Source organism: Phascolarctos cinereus, unplaced genomic scaffold (genome assembly GCF_003287225.1).
Source record: "Phascolarctos cinereus isolate Bilbo 61053 unplaced genomic scaffold, phaCin_HiC Scaffold_1;HRSCAF=81, whole genome shotgun sequence".
Classification (NCBI taxonomy): Eukaryota; Metazoa; Chordata; class Mammalia; order Diprotodontia; family Phascolarctidae; genus Phascolarctos; species Phascolarctos cinereus.
In genome coordinates, this window is record NW_027555514.1 from 10662805 (window position 1) to 10679408 (window position 16604).

Consider the following 16604-nt stretch of genomic DNA (forward strand, 5'->3'; position numbering starts at 1 on the left):
CATTTGAATTTGAAACCATGGAAAAATTGATTGTAATAATTTCATTCTTTTAATCAAGTGTTTCTACACCAAATTGCATTGTTCGACTTTATTAGGGTTGTTTTTAATGGCCCAAAGATAGTGCACTTTGACGTGAAAATCTTAGTATTCATCCACAGCTTTGTAGCTCACAAATTTCACCAGTGTATTTTCTCAGAATTGGAGTAGATGCTCATACCAGGTCAGCCAGGGTATCAAGGAGAATTCCAAAGTTATCCACAAGCCAAGACCTGTTTCTGATGGCTCTGTCCAACTGGCTACTTCATTGAATGGTGCCTTCACTTAACCAACAGGGAACTTTACTTTGACGCATGTATTTGTATATGTGTATCCAAGTGTATTTCTGAAGCCATCAGTGAGTGGATAAGCACATGGTTGGCATTGTGCCAGGAACTGAGGTTGCTGGAACAGACCCTTCTTTAAAGAGCTGACATTTTACTGAGGTACACATAGAAACATATACCTAATATATACCATGCAATGAGAAGGTCATTTGTAGTGGGTGGAAAAGGGCCAGCTGGGAGACGGAGAAGTGCCTCATGTAGAATGTGGTCTTTGAGCTGAGCTTTGAAGGAACCAGGACTTCCAAGAGGTGGAGGTGAGAGAGGAGAACATTTCAGGCATGGAGGGGATGCCCTAGACAGACTCTGGAGAGACATCAAGATAAAAGATGGAATGTAGTGAGTAGGCTCAGTAGATTCAAGAACAAAAATAAAACTGTTTCTTCCATCTAGGAGCTTACAGATGTCTGATTGGTTCTTCAGAGCACCCCCAAGAGAAGGGAGAAATTGGATTTCCATCAGAAGGACAATATCATTTGTAGAATGGGGCTGTCTCTATCAGGCTTTCTTCCAAACTCTGCTCCTCCCCCCATTGCTCATTCCTTCTGCCAAAATGACCTTATATTTAATTTATACTTATTTTGTACTGAATATGTAAATGTATGTTACCTGCCCTCATAGAGAGAAGCTGCTTGAGGGCAGGGATTGTGAATGCTTAATGGATGCTTATTGTTTGAGTGCTCTTTTTGTTGATTTGGCAAAACAGCATCTGCCACCTGGGGTTGGTAAGGTGTTCCTCTGTCCCAGCTTCTGATCCGAGAGACAGCTATTCCATCCCAACCTTTAAAAGATTTTTTTTTCCAAAGCCAACTTTCTGATGCTCACCTTTCCTCCTCATGGTTTTGGCCACAGGCTGAAATAGCCTTCCCCAGCAGCTGGTTTATGCTCTTCAGGGTAACCACTGAGTTCAGGAAGCAGGATTCCACTATCACCCAGCATTCTACCTCATGAAAACTAGTCCATGCCCAAAGGGATCCAAATGGGATGTTTGATTGTCCTGTGTGTCTAAAACAGGTAGAAGTCCAGATTTCCCATGTAGCCTTTAAAATGGCCCTATGGAATTGTCCATTGCTTGCTCAGCAAAGCTATTTTTCAGATCTTGAGTTCATGGAGAAATCTAAGGACAGAGCTCATTTTAACTCGGATGGAGAAAAAAATAGTGTTCAATTCAACAAATGTTTATTAAGCTCTGAATATGTGACTGGCACTAGGTTAGAGATTAGAGATATAAACGTAACAACAAAACAATGCCTGTCCTCAAGGAGCTTACATTCTATGGGGGAATAAGCCATGTAAGTAAATAGTAACTGTATGTAAACTGATTTCAAGAGGAGAGCTCTCATGACCGGTAGGGTCAAGAAAGCTGGACGTAGAAGGTGGTACCTGACCTGGGCTTTGAAGGCAGCTTGGGATTGCTTCTTATTTCATCATCAGGACAGAGCCATCCATTTTTTTAGAACACGATACTGCAAACTGACCAGCATTGGCAGGAGCCAGCATGCTTCATGAAAGGGAATCCTTTATCCTACTACGTGACCGTCAACCTCATTGCAAGCATGTCAAAATATCAGTAATGTTGTTACTAACCCCTGACTACATGCTGCCTTCTGAACAAGATGAGATTCATCAATAACCCAACAAAGAGGGTCCTGTCGGGGACCTTGCCTGAGCTGCTATTAATATTGTATAAAAACAAAACAGACAAAAAACTTCTATGCTCTCATCCACGAGTGAGGAGTGCACAAGGAAGGGATTCCTGCTGAATGTGAATGGTGATTAGGCATTTAGATAATACTTCCTCAAAAAAAGGATAACTAAAATGTATGTTCATGAGGACTATTTTGTGTTTATTTTGAATCTTCTGAGCCTAATATGGTTCTTAGCACCCAAGAATTGCTTTATTAATACTCTTTGACTGATGGATACATAATCGCCTTTGAGCACCACAACAATCTTGTAGGTTGAATATCACAACTACAGACATGGGACCATTGAGAAGTTCTAGGAAGGCAGATTTTGGTATGATGTCAGGAAGAACTTTTTAGTTATTCAAGCTTGATCCACCATGCAATGTGTAGATGCTAAAACACTCAGCTCCTTAGCACTGGACAGGTTTAAGTGGGGACTTGATAACTATTTGGGAAAAATATTTGAGAAGGGATTCATCTTCTATGTAGGAGCTGCACCTGATAACTTGGGAGAGTAAATCCATGGTCCCTTCTGATACTGACATTAATGCACAACCATTTGCAGATAGCTTTTGGAGACCTCACCATCAACATGGAAGCTTTTTGTTAAGACTTTCTGCATTAATTGAACATTTATTTAAAGTGTGAAAGTTTTAGGAGTTAGATTCGATATCCCTTGATTTGGACTGATTGCCTTACTGGCAGCAAATGACCTGCGATTCTGCCTTCTGGGCCCCTGTCCCTTGAATACGTGACTACCTGTCACTTGCCCCACATTTTATCTGACAACTCTATGTTCACATAAATAATTCAGTGTGAGAATAGTGTTTTCAGGTGCCTGCATCTCCTCCAGGGCAGGCTGGAAAGCCATTTTCAGAAGGTTTTATTAGTATTCGGCGACTGACTCAGTATTTCACATTACTGGTTTTGTAAGATAGAAAAAAAAAGCCTAAAGGTTTCTTTTTCATTTCAAAATTGGCTGTTTTCATCTAAGTAATGATAAGCCATCTTTTCTGAAAGGTTATCTCAGCAGGCACATGGATTTCAGATGTGTACACACACACACACACACACACACACACACACAAACACACACACACACACACACACACACACGCACATGGCTGTCTTCTGTTGATGTAATTGATTGAAATGCAGAATGCGATGGTCGGGGGATAAAAATAGGAAGACAATCAGTGAAACTGGGCATGAAATGTGCCAGGCACAAAGAGAGCGCTCTCTCTCTCTCTCTCTCTCCTCTCTCTCTCTCTCTCTCTCTCTCTCTCTCTCTCTCTCTCTCTCTCTCTCTCTCTTTCTCTCTCTCTCTCTCCCCTCCTTTCTCCTCTCCCTCCATCCTTCTTCCATATTCCCTCTTCTTCTCCTTCTTTTCCCCTCCCTTCTCCCTCTCCCCTTCTCTCTTTCTAGGCTAGGACATTTACATGTCATTAGTAAGTCACTGAAATGGAAATCTTGTGCCACTGGGGAACAAGTGAGAATTAAAAATAGAATTAACCCTTTCTACAAATGGAGGTGGTTCCCGAGAGGAATCGGCAATGTGCCTGGTGAGCGAAGCAGATTGGGCTTCAGTAGGACATGTTCCTGGAGAGTTTCTGGGCCTTTGAACTTGTGAAATGTCAGCTCTCCATTGTTCCTAAATACGCATACAGCTTAGTGCCATGGTGATGGGCCACAGTGGGGACTGGAAATCAAGCTCAGAAGAAGATGCTAAGGGCATTGCCCATGGGTCCTGTGTATATTTAGATGTACATGTATGTATGCATTTATTGTATATTTGTGTACATGTCTATATACCTGTATTCATGTCTGCATACATACACATACACACACATACCTATTAGGTCTCTGCAACTGGAGATAGGGTAGTTGACTGGGATTAGCAGAAGTGAAATTAATATGATGGAATCAGGACTGGAATCTTAAGGTGCTTTTCCTTCTATGAAATGCTTTGGTGTTTGAGGTAAAACACGGGACATGAAGGTTTATGTATTAATTAATTTGCATATTTGCATTTTTTATATATATTATGAGAAAGGTAGGAAAATTCACTCAAATATCTTTCTTATTTTTGTTGAGTGGGACTGATTAGCATTGTCAATACTTCTTCACTGAAATGTGTGGCCCGAAAAGGAACATGGGACCCAGAATTTTATGACCTTGGCCAAATCACATGACTTTTCTGTGCCTCAGTTTCCATGACTTTCAAATAATTTTCAGAAAGATTTATGTCAGAAATATTTATATACTGTTTTAAAGTTTTTCAAATGCTTTACATATATTATCTTGTTTAGTTGAGATAAAAGAAAGTTGGCTCAAAGGCTCACCAAGGATCCTTCCATATTTAAAAGGCCATGAAACTATGGTGCTTCATTTAACTTTATGCTTAAAAGCAAGCTTCTTGGAATAGGGCAAGCTTACTGGAATTTTCAAAATGGCAAATTCTCATGGACTTCTGGCTCCTTGCTTAGCTTTATACTTGGGATTTTTAGGGGCTCCATGTGCAGAACTCTGGAATTTTTCATTGCAGTGAAAGAGACAAATAGTCATAGCTTGCATCCTCACTCAGTATGGTGCTTTAAGGCTGACAAAGCACTTTACATACATCATTGTTTACATTGTAAACCTAGATGTTCACATACATTATCTTACTTAATTGTAATAAACCTAATTTTTCACAAAAGTTTAATGAAGTTGACAAGGTGCAGTCCAGACCTGTGAGCTAAGCTCTCCAGACTATGTTACCTCCATTATCAAGATGAGGAAACAGGAGGAGAGCAGTCAGTCAGTTGAGTGACTTTTTCGATTGTCAACATGGTTTGAATTGAATCTAGATCTTCTTCGGCCCAAGACCAGTCCTCTTCCTAGATCACCATGCTTTCCCCTAGCGTTTTCTTTAGGGTGTCTTCTGTCTTCTACCCCTTTGGTCGTGTTTGGTTTGTCAGTTTTGAACAGAGGCAAGCATGTTCATGGAGTCTTTATTTCAGAACCTAACCTAAAGGAAAGTCCAGTTCCACTCTGGTCCCAGGAGCTCTGTGCTTTGTTTTTTTTTTCCTGGAATAAAAAAGAAACTTCCTTATCTGCCACAAAGTTTCCTTTCCATGTCTTCAGGGTTTCCTTCACTAACTGCATAGAAATCTGGGCTCCCAAGGAAAACTCACTCCACATATAAAGGATAAAGAAAGTTTTGCTTGGCAAGAAATAGTTCCTGGTTAAAAAAAAGTTTGGGGAAGGGCGTGTTTCTAGGCAACCACAAGACCAGTATTTCTTAACAGTGTAACATTAAAAAGCCAAGAAAGGTAAGGTGAATCCCAGGCCACATGGAGAAAAGTCGAGTGTTTAAATGGCAGAGACAGTAGTCCTGAAATTGGCGGCTTGCCTCAGAACACAAGTAGCATGTGGTATTCAGGTCTTGGTGCCCCATTTTAGGAACAACATGGGACAAAGGAAAGCATATTCAGAAGAGGATGGTGAAAGGACTGAGGGGGTCAGTTAAAGGCACTGGGAAAGTATAGTTTGGACAAAGTTTAGGGGAGTTCTGAGGAAGGAGGCAGTATTCTTGGTGGGGGCTTAGGAAGGCTTCATAGAAGAGATGGCATTGACCAAAGGTCTTGAGGGACAGTTACATTCTATTGGAGGACTTCCAGTTCCTAGGCCCAGAGTCTTTGGTCCTTAGATCCTTAAAACAACCAACCAAACAAACAAAAACTCCAAATCGAGTACTAACTCATTCTCTAGACTTCCGGTCAAAACTGCTGCCCTTGAAAGGATCTGGATCCTAATTCAGTTGGTATTTCCTGACCAGGCAGGCAGGTGGTACAGTGGATAGAGTGCCAGCCCTGGAGTCAGGAAGACTCTTTGTGAGTTCAGATATGGCCATAGACGCTTACTAGTTGTGTGACTTAATTTTTCAGACAGTTATTTAAAATAAATTAAGATTCAGGGGCAGCTAGGTGGCACAATGATAGAACACCGACCCTGGAGTCAGGAGGACCTGAGTTCAAATCCAGCCTCAGACACATAACACAAAATAGCCGTGTGAGTCTGGGCAAGTCACTTAACCCCAATTTCCTCACATGAAAAAAAAATAAAGATTCACAAAACACTTTACATGCAGTATCACATTTGATATTCCCAACAAACCCCTGTGAGGTAGGTGTATTTTTATTCCTATTTTATACATGAGGAAATGGAAATTGAAAGAGCTTAACTGCCTTGTACAGCATCCCCCAGCCTGCATCAGAGGTAGGATTTGAATTCGCATCTTGCTGATCCTAATTCTTGCACTCTATGTGCCCAAATATTATTTTGCCCTTTTAATAACTAAACCACTAGATGTTTCCAAGATCTCCCTCATGCCCAGAAAGAAAATTGCAGCCTGTGCATTCAAGGAGTTGTTGTGATCTCCATGTGACATCCAGCCCCTTTGGAGGGTCAACTGATTATACACTGATTGTGAAAAAATAGCCATTTGGTAGGAAGCCTTGTTTAATGAGGACTGTTATGGGCAGAGCTCCATCCCCACCCACCCACTCCCATCCCTTCCAAGGGGCGCAGGCTTGGAACTACTGACTTCACAACCCTCCAGCGGACAAATTCTCACATAAATCGTCTTCCCTACGAGGTGTCTGCTTCTGCCCATACAGGCGTCTTTCTAGTCCCACGGATCAGCCAGAAGTCTTTAAAATCACATAGACCTCCAATCTGGACTGTTACTGGGTTTCACCTTTGAGAAAATTAAGACCAAGGGACAATGTCATGTCATAAATCTTGCCAGGACTATTCCCTCACTGGAGTGATTAATCTACCCATTAGTAACCCCAGCATCTGCTGGTAGATAATCCAAGAGGAAAACATAGACACATAGAGGGTTAGAGGGCATGGGTCCCAATTTAAGCTCTGCCATTTATTCGCTCTGTATACACGTACATATGCGTGCATATGCATATGCATGTGGTTTTCCATGCATTTGTTTGTATACATGTGTCTATACTTTATAGCAGATAACATGGATGCATAGGTATTTCCATGTATAAATCATTCCATATGCTTGTATATAATTTGCATGTGTGTATGAAACATGCATGCATGCATGGGCTATTCCTGTGACTTTGCTGCTGGAGAGAATTCCTAGACCAGCCCCTCTTCTTTAGTGTATAGTCCTAGAGATGATACATGCATATACATGTATAGAAATCCATATATACATACTATAAACATATGTGTCTGTATGCCCATATATCTGTATACATCAGGATATCTGTAATTCTTTTTTTCAGATTTTGCAGTTGGGTCAAGAAATGAGGACATAGTAACAGATGTTGTTATTGTTATCATTATTATTGTTATTTTAGAAAGTAAAGAAAAATGGTTCCTGTATTGACCTATTTCATTCTTTCAGTTATGCCTGTTAAGTCACTGTTTTAGGACATTAGGTCCAGCACATAAAGATGAGGTTAAGAATAGAGAATGCAGGAACTGATTAGCTTTTAAAAAATTAAAGCAGTTGGAGCTCTATTTTAAAATTTTTTATCGATTTTTTTTTGTCTCAATCCCCAGCCTCAGAGCCCAACTTGAAGGTGCGATCCCGATTAAAACAGAAAGTGACAGAGAGGAGAAGCAGTCCCTTACTCAGGCGGAAGGATGGAAATGTTGTCACTTCATTCAAGAAGCGAGTGTTTGAGGTGACAGGTAATTGAGGCCGGGACAGACACCCTCGGAGGCAGAAGCATGCCTGCTGCCTCTAGCATCTGAAAGTTGTCCTAAGGGGCGCCATCATTTCTGAGAAAAGCCTGTAATGAAAACGCACTAAAGCTGGGTCTTTTTTTGCCAACGAGGTGAAACAGGAAATGAATGACCAGATGAACTCTGTGTTGGTCAGGTCTAAGGCAGGCAGGCCAAAGCTCATCTTAATCTCTGCATAGTCAGGCAATGGAATTTGGAAATTCCAGTCAACTTTTTTTTTTTAAATGAAATTGGGCCAGGGAGGAGCATAAGAAAGTCTAGAAAACTCCCCCGTCTCCACCTCTCCCTACTATACTTGAATGTGCATCTGGGAAATGCACCTCTCAGTGGAGGATCCAGACTTGGTTTCTTCCATACGTTAACTCAATTCCTTATGACTTTCTGTGTTTACTGGGAATTGGGATGAGGGAAAGGAGAGGGCAATTTCTTAACTCTCACAGAGGGGAAAACAATTGCCATTTTCCCCAGCCTCAGATGGATTTATTCTCACAGATTTAGCCTTTTTTTCCCCCTTGGCTTAAGGGGAACCACATAGGGAAAACAGCCTGATATCTTCCAGAGCCACTCCGGGCTGGTCAGATATAGTCTGAAATCAGAGAACATGTAGGCATTCCTGGTGAAAGGTGGATGGACAACACAAGCACTGGAGAGCCCTTAGTGTTCCTGGAACTATGAAGAGCCAAGGTAGTTCTATTTGGGTCAAATCTCATTTTACTTTGTAAACCTCAATCCCACCCCCACTTCTGGGTTGTGTCTTTAGTTCTCTGTTGGGCCCATCCCCTTTGCTTTGTGAGCGCCGCATCTTGCTTGTTTCTCCAGCTTTGGGAGGCTGGTCTCCATTGCCCTTAGAAGACTGCTCAGGGTTCTCCAAGTTAAGACTTTGTCATTGACCCCTTTGGCATTCTGATGAAGCCTAAGACCCCATCTCCAATGTGCATTTTTAAATGTGTAAAATAGCATAATAGGATACCAAGGAAGTCAATTATATTGGAATAGAGTTTCCAAAACTTAAGAAGAACAAAACCAAACAAATTCATTAACCCCCGGTTAAGAGCTCCTGCTCTAAGTTGACCAGGTGGTGGGCACCTGATCTAGTAGTAGAGAGGACATAATTAGTGAGGTATATTTTGAGGTAAAACTATTGGGGAAAAAAAGTCAAAGGAAAAGAAACCTCATGTACTTAGGGCTACAAAGGACCTTCAAGGCCATCTTGTCAAAACCCTCATTTTACCAATGAGGAAACTAAGTCCCAATGAGGTTAAGAGACTTGCCCAGGGTCTCACAGTGGCAGATATTTTTAAAACATGGAATTTGATTTTGATTATAGTAAAACATCCATTTCAGACCCGCGGTGTGGGTCAGGAATTCTAAATTAGTCACCTTTCTGAATGATAGGGTATTTTAGATGAAATCTGACTATGTCACTCTTAAGCATGTGCTAGGGCTTTACTCCACTCACTCTGGGCCACTAGTAGGCATCCTTAGTGCTGCCTTCAGGAATGAAAAAGCATGCTCTGAAATCCATGTCCCAACTGTTAAAGGGTGATTTAAAGATTTTCTAAAACTGTTTTTTCTTCTAAATCTCTAAAGTAGGGTCACCATCCCCTGGGAATTGCTATGCTTCTCACTTTGTTTAACAGACTTCTTGCATGATGATACCAAGGCAGGATGTAGCCCAGCCCCCTCTGATTTATCTCTGGAGAGGACCTAGTAAACAGTAAATTTATGAGGGTCAGACTAAAAGGTGTCCTCTCTGGGGTCTGCCACAGTGACTCTAGAGTCTCTAGAATATTAGAGCTAGGTGGGCCATTAGGGTCATAGGAATCAAGATCCAAAGATGGAAAACACTTTAGAGGCCATCTTGTCTATCCTCTCTTTTTACAGATGAGGGAAACTGAGGCCCGGAGCATGAGTTTATATAAGAAGAGCCAGAGTTGGAGTTTGACAACACTTTCTCTGACTCTAAATCTCAGACTTTCCATCCAGCCTAACATTTTCCCTATTTTAATCTGTGGTCCTCATTGCAGATTCCCCATGCTGTTTTAAGGTTAGCACCACCATGGGACCATTAAGACCCATATGGGAGGGGAGAGTGTTGGGGAACAATTTCTAGCTAGCATTCTAAAACTTCTACCATGGCTCCTGGACTGGCTTTCCTGTTTCCTGGGTCTGCATTTGTATCATGGTTGCTTTGTGAGGTGATTAAATATTGTTGTAGACAGGATGCTGTACTATGACATGAGAAGACCTGAATGCACAACTTGACTGAGATACTTACTAGTAGTATATATGACCCTAAGTAAGTCACTTAACCTCTCTCAGCTTCATTTACCTCATATATAAAATGGGAGAAATAATAGCCCTTGGTTATTTTAGGGCTGAAATGGTATCTGTAAAGTTCTTTGCAAACCTTAAAACATTATTTAAATACTAGCAGTTTCTTCTGTTGAAGTAACATGGACTTCACTTTCTGTAAACCTCACATTGATAACTTATTTTAGCTCTTGGTAAGGAGGCATTGAGTTCTCCACATTGTGAACCAGGATGCCAATATTGTGCTTCTAAAACAAGATCTTGCTGAAAGTTAAGAAAAATTAATTAATTTGGTATATACTGAAAAATAATGGCACAAAACCATACCTCCTATTAGGGGGAGATTTTTGCTAAAAGTTGCTAAAATAGAGAAATAATTTTGTCCTGCATAGTAAAGAGGACCTGGGAACATGGAGAGTTTAGGATGCCAAAGAAACACAGGAAGTTGGCTAAACTGCCCACAGAAGATTCTACTGGATGTGCCGTGGGCACCTCCAACCCAATATGTCAGGAAGGAAACTCGTTCTCTTTCTTCCCAAATCCAGCCCTCCTCTAAACTCCCCTGTTTATCTCAGCAGCATTACCTTTTCATCTCAACCTATACTTAACCAGCACTAAAATATCTTGAGAATTCCCATATACAAAATGGAAGACAAAAGAGGCTTGAATATGAACCTGAGAATCTCTGTTCCTTTAAGTTTGCTTTAAAAAAAAATATACATGCACACACGCACACACGCACGCACGCACACACACACACACAACACACACCACACACACACACACTCTCTCTCTCATATTTGTGTCTAATGGCCAACATTAGGCTCTGGGGTGGGGAGGGGGCAAGGAAAAATGAGGAAAAAATAAGAAATTTACGTGGTAACTGAATTATATATTTAAAAAAAGAATAGCAAGTGGTAAATAATAGATTTGAAGCTTCATGCACAATCATGTTTTTTTTATTATACTATGTTATAGAAATGTTTGTTTTATTCCATAAATTAAAAATGAAATATTTTTAAAAACATGCAATCAATTCACCACATTACTTTAGAAGCTTTACTACTTTAGAAGTAATCCTGCTTCAAAACTTCCTCCTTCTTCCTTGTTACATTAAAAAATATTATATATTATTCTGTATCATATCATATCATATCATATCTATCATATCATATCATATCATATTATATAATATACATAGATAGTGATCCTCCTCCACGTTCCCTCTCCTTCTCTTTCCCGAAATTCAAATTTAAAAATACATTATAAAAAACATACGTATTCAAGTTAGATGCATCCCTGCACGATGTCTTTCTTCACCTTGAGTTCCTCACCTCCCAGGAGGGGGGAGCATGTTTCAGGGGCCGTCAGTCCTTCCTTCACTCAAGTTTATGACTTTGGAATTATCCTTGGCCCTTTCCTCTCCCTCAGTCCCCAGGCTTAGGCATTTGCCAATTCCTACTTATTGTACTTGGACAGAATTTTATTTTTTCCTCTATCTCTTCTCCATGCACACAGTTCAGGCCCTCCTCACTGCTTCCTTGGATTCTGGCCTTCTGCGTGGTCTCTCAGCGTCTAGCCTTTTCCCTCTCTGATCCATCCTCCTTGCCACGTTTGGATGCCTAAAACACGGCTCTGACCGTGACACTCTACTTACTGCTCCATGTTCTGTGATGACCTCCTCTCGTCTCTAGGATAGATCCCTAGGTAGGGGTATTTTAGAACAAGGGAAGTGGGAGAAGGAGGGAGACTTGAGGCTCGGCGTTGCAGTTACGTCTCTATTTCTCAGAGGTTTGGGAGGGGCTGAGAGGCAGCTGAGGTGAAGTGGCAGCTCTGGATTTTGAGATGCGGAGTTAGAAGACCTGGGTATTTATTAAGCACCTACTGCATGCCACACACTATGGCGTATGCTGGGATAAAAGGGCAAGGAATAAAACAGCTCCAACTCATAAAGAGCTCACACCTCATTGGAGAGGGATGGCGACCAGTCAACAAATACATATTAAAGGGGGTGGGGTAGTACATGCCTACAAAGTAAAGACAGTATAAATGTGAAGTCAGCAAAAGATCAAATGTGATCACGTACGTAAGATGATTGGAAAACCTTAAAGTGCCATCTAAGCACTAGCTGTGACAAAAGTGATAATAATAACTGTAATTATAGCATTAATAATAATTGTAATTGTTATTTGGGGGATATTTATAGACTACCTCTGCTTTCACCATTAGCTCCTCTTTAGAACAGCACAGTACATATTGCCAGGCTGTGTTTGCAAAGTGCATTATTTTCCTGGGCTTCATTTCACGTAGATTTACACATCCGTGTAAATGTAATAAACTCTATTTTAGGTTTTATTGCTTTGGGCCAAAGACTGTTGGGGGATTGACAGAGCCCAGAGCAGCTTCTCAGAGTTGGGTGATTGGGTTAGTGAGTTTCTGAGCTGGAGAATACTGACGGTTTCAGGGGAGCATGTGAATATAGAGTTTTCTCTGAGATTGGGGATAAAGAATAAGATCCATGAGGTAGAATGATCTATTGTGCTGATTTTAATCATCCTCTTTCCTCTGGGGCAAAAATGGATTGAATATGTTCTTACCATTGAATGGAAGGCTTTAAATACAGAGCCAGTAGTTAGAATCATCGAGGGGGCACGGTGGAGCAGAGGATAGAGAGCTGGGCCTGGATTCAGGAAGTCCTGAGATCAAATTCTGCCTTCAGATACTACTTATGTAACTCTGGGCAAGTCATTAACCTCTGTTTGCCTCAGTTTCCTCAAGTGAAATGAAGGTATTATACTCAGTAGCCTTCAAGGCCACTTCTACCTCTGAGTATGATCCCATAAAGATTTCCATCGGCGAAGGAGTAAACTGAACTCTTCCACACCCAAGACAACAGATAGTGAGATTAGATGTCAAGCAATGAATTGGGAGCGTATCTGTACAGGAATGAGATATGACAGGAGGAGGCAAAAATAAGAATTAACATGGTTTTTATGGACTAGAAAAGATAGAAAGGTTTCCTCGGTTTAAAAAAAATGGAGATCATTGGAGAAGACAAAAAAAGAAAGATAAATTAGAAGTTTTTTTTTAAATTTTTACTGTAAAGAGAAGAGGTAGGCAGCATGAAGAATTTTTTTGTCATTTTATTTTGAAATATTCATTTATACAAATATTTCATTGTGTTTTCCTGAAAAAAATATTTGTTAGTCTAGAAGTTAAATAGAGAGTAGTGATTAGGTATAATGGGAATGGTTCACTGGAGAAGGAAATGGCAAACCCCTCCAGTATATTTGCCAAGAAAACTCCATGGCATGCCTTGGTCCACAAGCTCCCAAAGAGTCGGACACAACCGAATGACAAACAGTGAATGAACAGCAGCAGTGGGAAGGAGAGTGGATTGAAGTAGGTTTGTTTGATGCTTCTTAGGTTGTCTTTCTTGGGATTGAGGGTGACTTGGAAAAGTTCTTGTGTTGTGAGTAACTTTATTGCTCCCTTGCAAAGTCCTTTTCATTTATTAAGAAGAGAGCTGATCTAATAGTTTATCATCGTTGGCTTCTCCAGACATTTACTGAGCTGGCCTAGGCTTCATAGCCCCTTGGCTTCTGAGGTCCAACTAATCGTTTTGCTAGAAGCTACGATCATTGGCCTACTTCTTTTTTCGACATGAACTGAAATGAATCGATTTAAAGTCTGAGATCTGGTTAGGGGCAGACCACGAGCGGTAACTTCTAAAATGACCCCACTAGATTTGAGATAAAGTTGAGAAAGAAAACATCTACACCATTGAAAAGTAAGGATTGGTGAAAGAAGCAGCCTGGATGTTGGACTCATGGAGACCTGGGTTCAAGTCCTATTTCTGACACATCCTGGCTGTGAGGCAGTCATACATTAAACATCTTGGGCCAGTCACCTTGCCTCTCCTAGGCTCTCTTCATCACCCTGGACAGCTAGGGCTGACCTCTATCGATAGAAGGAGTTTCCACACTAGGAAGTGCTCACACTGATGGAATCACAGGTCCAAAACAATTGATTGGCATAATTGACAAACACACACACACATGCACACATGCACACAAAGATGCTGACATTTATTCCTCAATCCATGAGTTCAACTGAATCTTTCATGATGAGTTAAAATCAGTCCATTGTGGAAAAGTGGAAGTGACTGCCACGAACAGTAGTGCTCTTCCCCTCATTCCACCAATTCAGCTCTAGCAAAGGCCAGATCATGTGCCCTTGTCGGGCATTATATGGAAGGGGTTGTTTTTCAGCTCTGGGCTGGTTGAAATGGTGACACAGGCATTTTCAAAGTGTAATTCTGTGACTTTATCAGAGAACAAGTGGGACAGCCCGAGAGTTCATCTCGTAGCCTCCGAAGCCCTTCTGATATTGGTGAGGGAGCCTTTTCTCCACTCCTCCCCTCCCCCAGTTCCCCAATAATGTAGTTAATGTTTGACGCCAGGAGGTTTCTGGAGCCACAGAAAGGTTCTGATGGGCTCATGAGGCTGTCAGTTCCTCCTCTGACAAAGATGGCTGTAGAATGGGCCTTTGCACCTTTGGGGAATCCCTGATGAAGAAGAGGGAGTCGCAGAAGCCTCTGACACTAGAATCGCCAGCATAGGCATAATGGTGGGCCCCATGGATTGATGCAGTGTTTTCATGACCTTTACCAGGGTTCTGTCTCCATCATTTTTATCTCTTGCACCAACAGGAGAAAGTAAAGCAAAAGAACCATCTTTCCTTTGGTCACATCAAGCTCTTTGAGCAGAGATTTGCCCAGGCCACTTATCTTTTCTTGGATTGCCTTGACACTCATTTTGGGGTTATCACCCTCCATCAGGGAAGTGGTGTGTTGGTGTAATTGACAGACAGTGCAGTCCAATGGAAAGAATGTTGTACTGGGGCCCCACAGGGCACTGTGTTCAAATCCTGACTCTACCACTCACTGTCTGTATGACCTAGAGCAATCCATTTCACTTTAGTGGAATTAAATGACATCCAAAGACTTTTACAACCTTAAAGCTGTGAACCAAAGCCCTTATGAAAATGAGAGTCATCTTCAGAGGCAACATGGCCAGCAGTGACCCTAGGCACTGAGTTCAGACAAGTGATAGTTTACGCCCCAATGTAGGCCCATTCTTTGCTCCTGAGTGACTTCACTCTTCCTTCTGGTTTTCAGAGTCCTCGGTCAGCAGCAGCTCTCCTGGATCTGGCCCCAGCTCACCTAGCAATGGACCTGCCACCAGTATGGCAGACAGCAGCGAGACATTGCTTGTATCACCTGCTCCGCACCCAGAGGTAAGCTTGCTCTGCCAGGTGTGAATTGGCTCAAAACCAACATTGTCTCTCTTATTGCTGCACCTACCTTTGCTGAGGAAGGTTTTCAAAGGATTAAGTTGAATTCAGCAATCATCCGAGTGTGCCGGTTCCAGGTTCCAGGCACTGTGCTGGATGCTGGAAAGCCAGAGACAAAAGAGAAATGGTTCCTGCCCTCGAGGAGCCGACATTCTACTGGCCAACACGTACACAGCAACGTTCATGTAGAAGAATTTCAAGACGAGCATTCTAGCGGCTTGGGGGAGGGAAATCAGAAGAAGCCTTGGGCAGGGGATGACAACTGAGCTATGTTTTTAAGGATCCAGAAGTGAATTCAGAGTGCATTGCATACCCAGGGACAGCCTGGGCAAAGACAGAGAGGCAGGAGACAGACCATGCCAGATGGTGATAAGTAGCAAGTGGAATGGAGGACGATTGGGAGCTCAGCACCACTGAGCTGAAAGAGGTGGTTTTTACTGACCACTCTGGTGACAGGATCATCCTCTGGCGGGTCACCGTCCTTCTGGTGGTAGCACTGGCTCAAATGGCCTGGTCTGCAGGAAGCATTTCCTGATCCTGCTAAATGCTAGGGCCTCCCCTCTGCTGATCAGCTCCAGACTGTCCTGTATTTAATTTTATATGTACATAGTTGTTTTCTTGTTAGCCTCTCCATTAGAAGGTAAGCTCCCTGGGGGAAGGGGCTGTCTCTAGCCTTTGTTTCCTCAAAGCTTAGCACAGTGCCTGCCACTATTAGGCACTTAATAAATGCTTAGTGATTGACTGATTCAGTTAGGCTTGGCCTTGAATGAGATGATGTTAGGACCCACTATCGTATCCTTTTAAGACTCCAGGCTCACCTCTAGGTCATGACAAATAAAGCTTTGGAGAACTATTTAGTGAAGATTCCCATTCCTTATCCAAAGAAAGTGTATTCACAGAATATTTTTTAGTTCAGTCATTTCAGTTGTGTCTGACTCTTCATGACCTCATAGCCCCTCACCTCATCACTGTGAGGAGAGAACCTGTGTCATGCCTGTCCCTTAGTACCAAGATGAGCCAAGAGGCCCACAGTTTGTTTATTGTTTGTAAAACTAATATTTCCATGAAATCCCTGGGTCATGTTGAAAATGAGAACATAGGAAAAGAA

At 41.8% G+C, this 16604-nt stretch overlaps 1 protein-coding gene across 1 annotated transcript in view; it reads left to right on the forward strand.

The window, feature by feature from the left end:
- The window catches only part of HDAC9 (histone deacetylase 9), a 573266-nt gene that overhangs the window by 164422 nt on the left and 392240 nt on the right, over positions 1-16604 (forward strand). Inside the window, 2 exon segments of the mRNA XM_078150730.1 lie at positions 7643-7774; positions 15321-15439. Of these exon segments, the coding sequence (XP_078006856.1) occupies positions 7643-7774; positions 15321-15439 (251 nt within the window).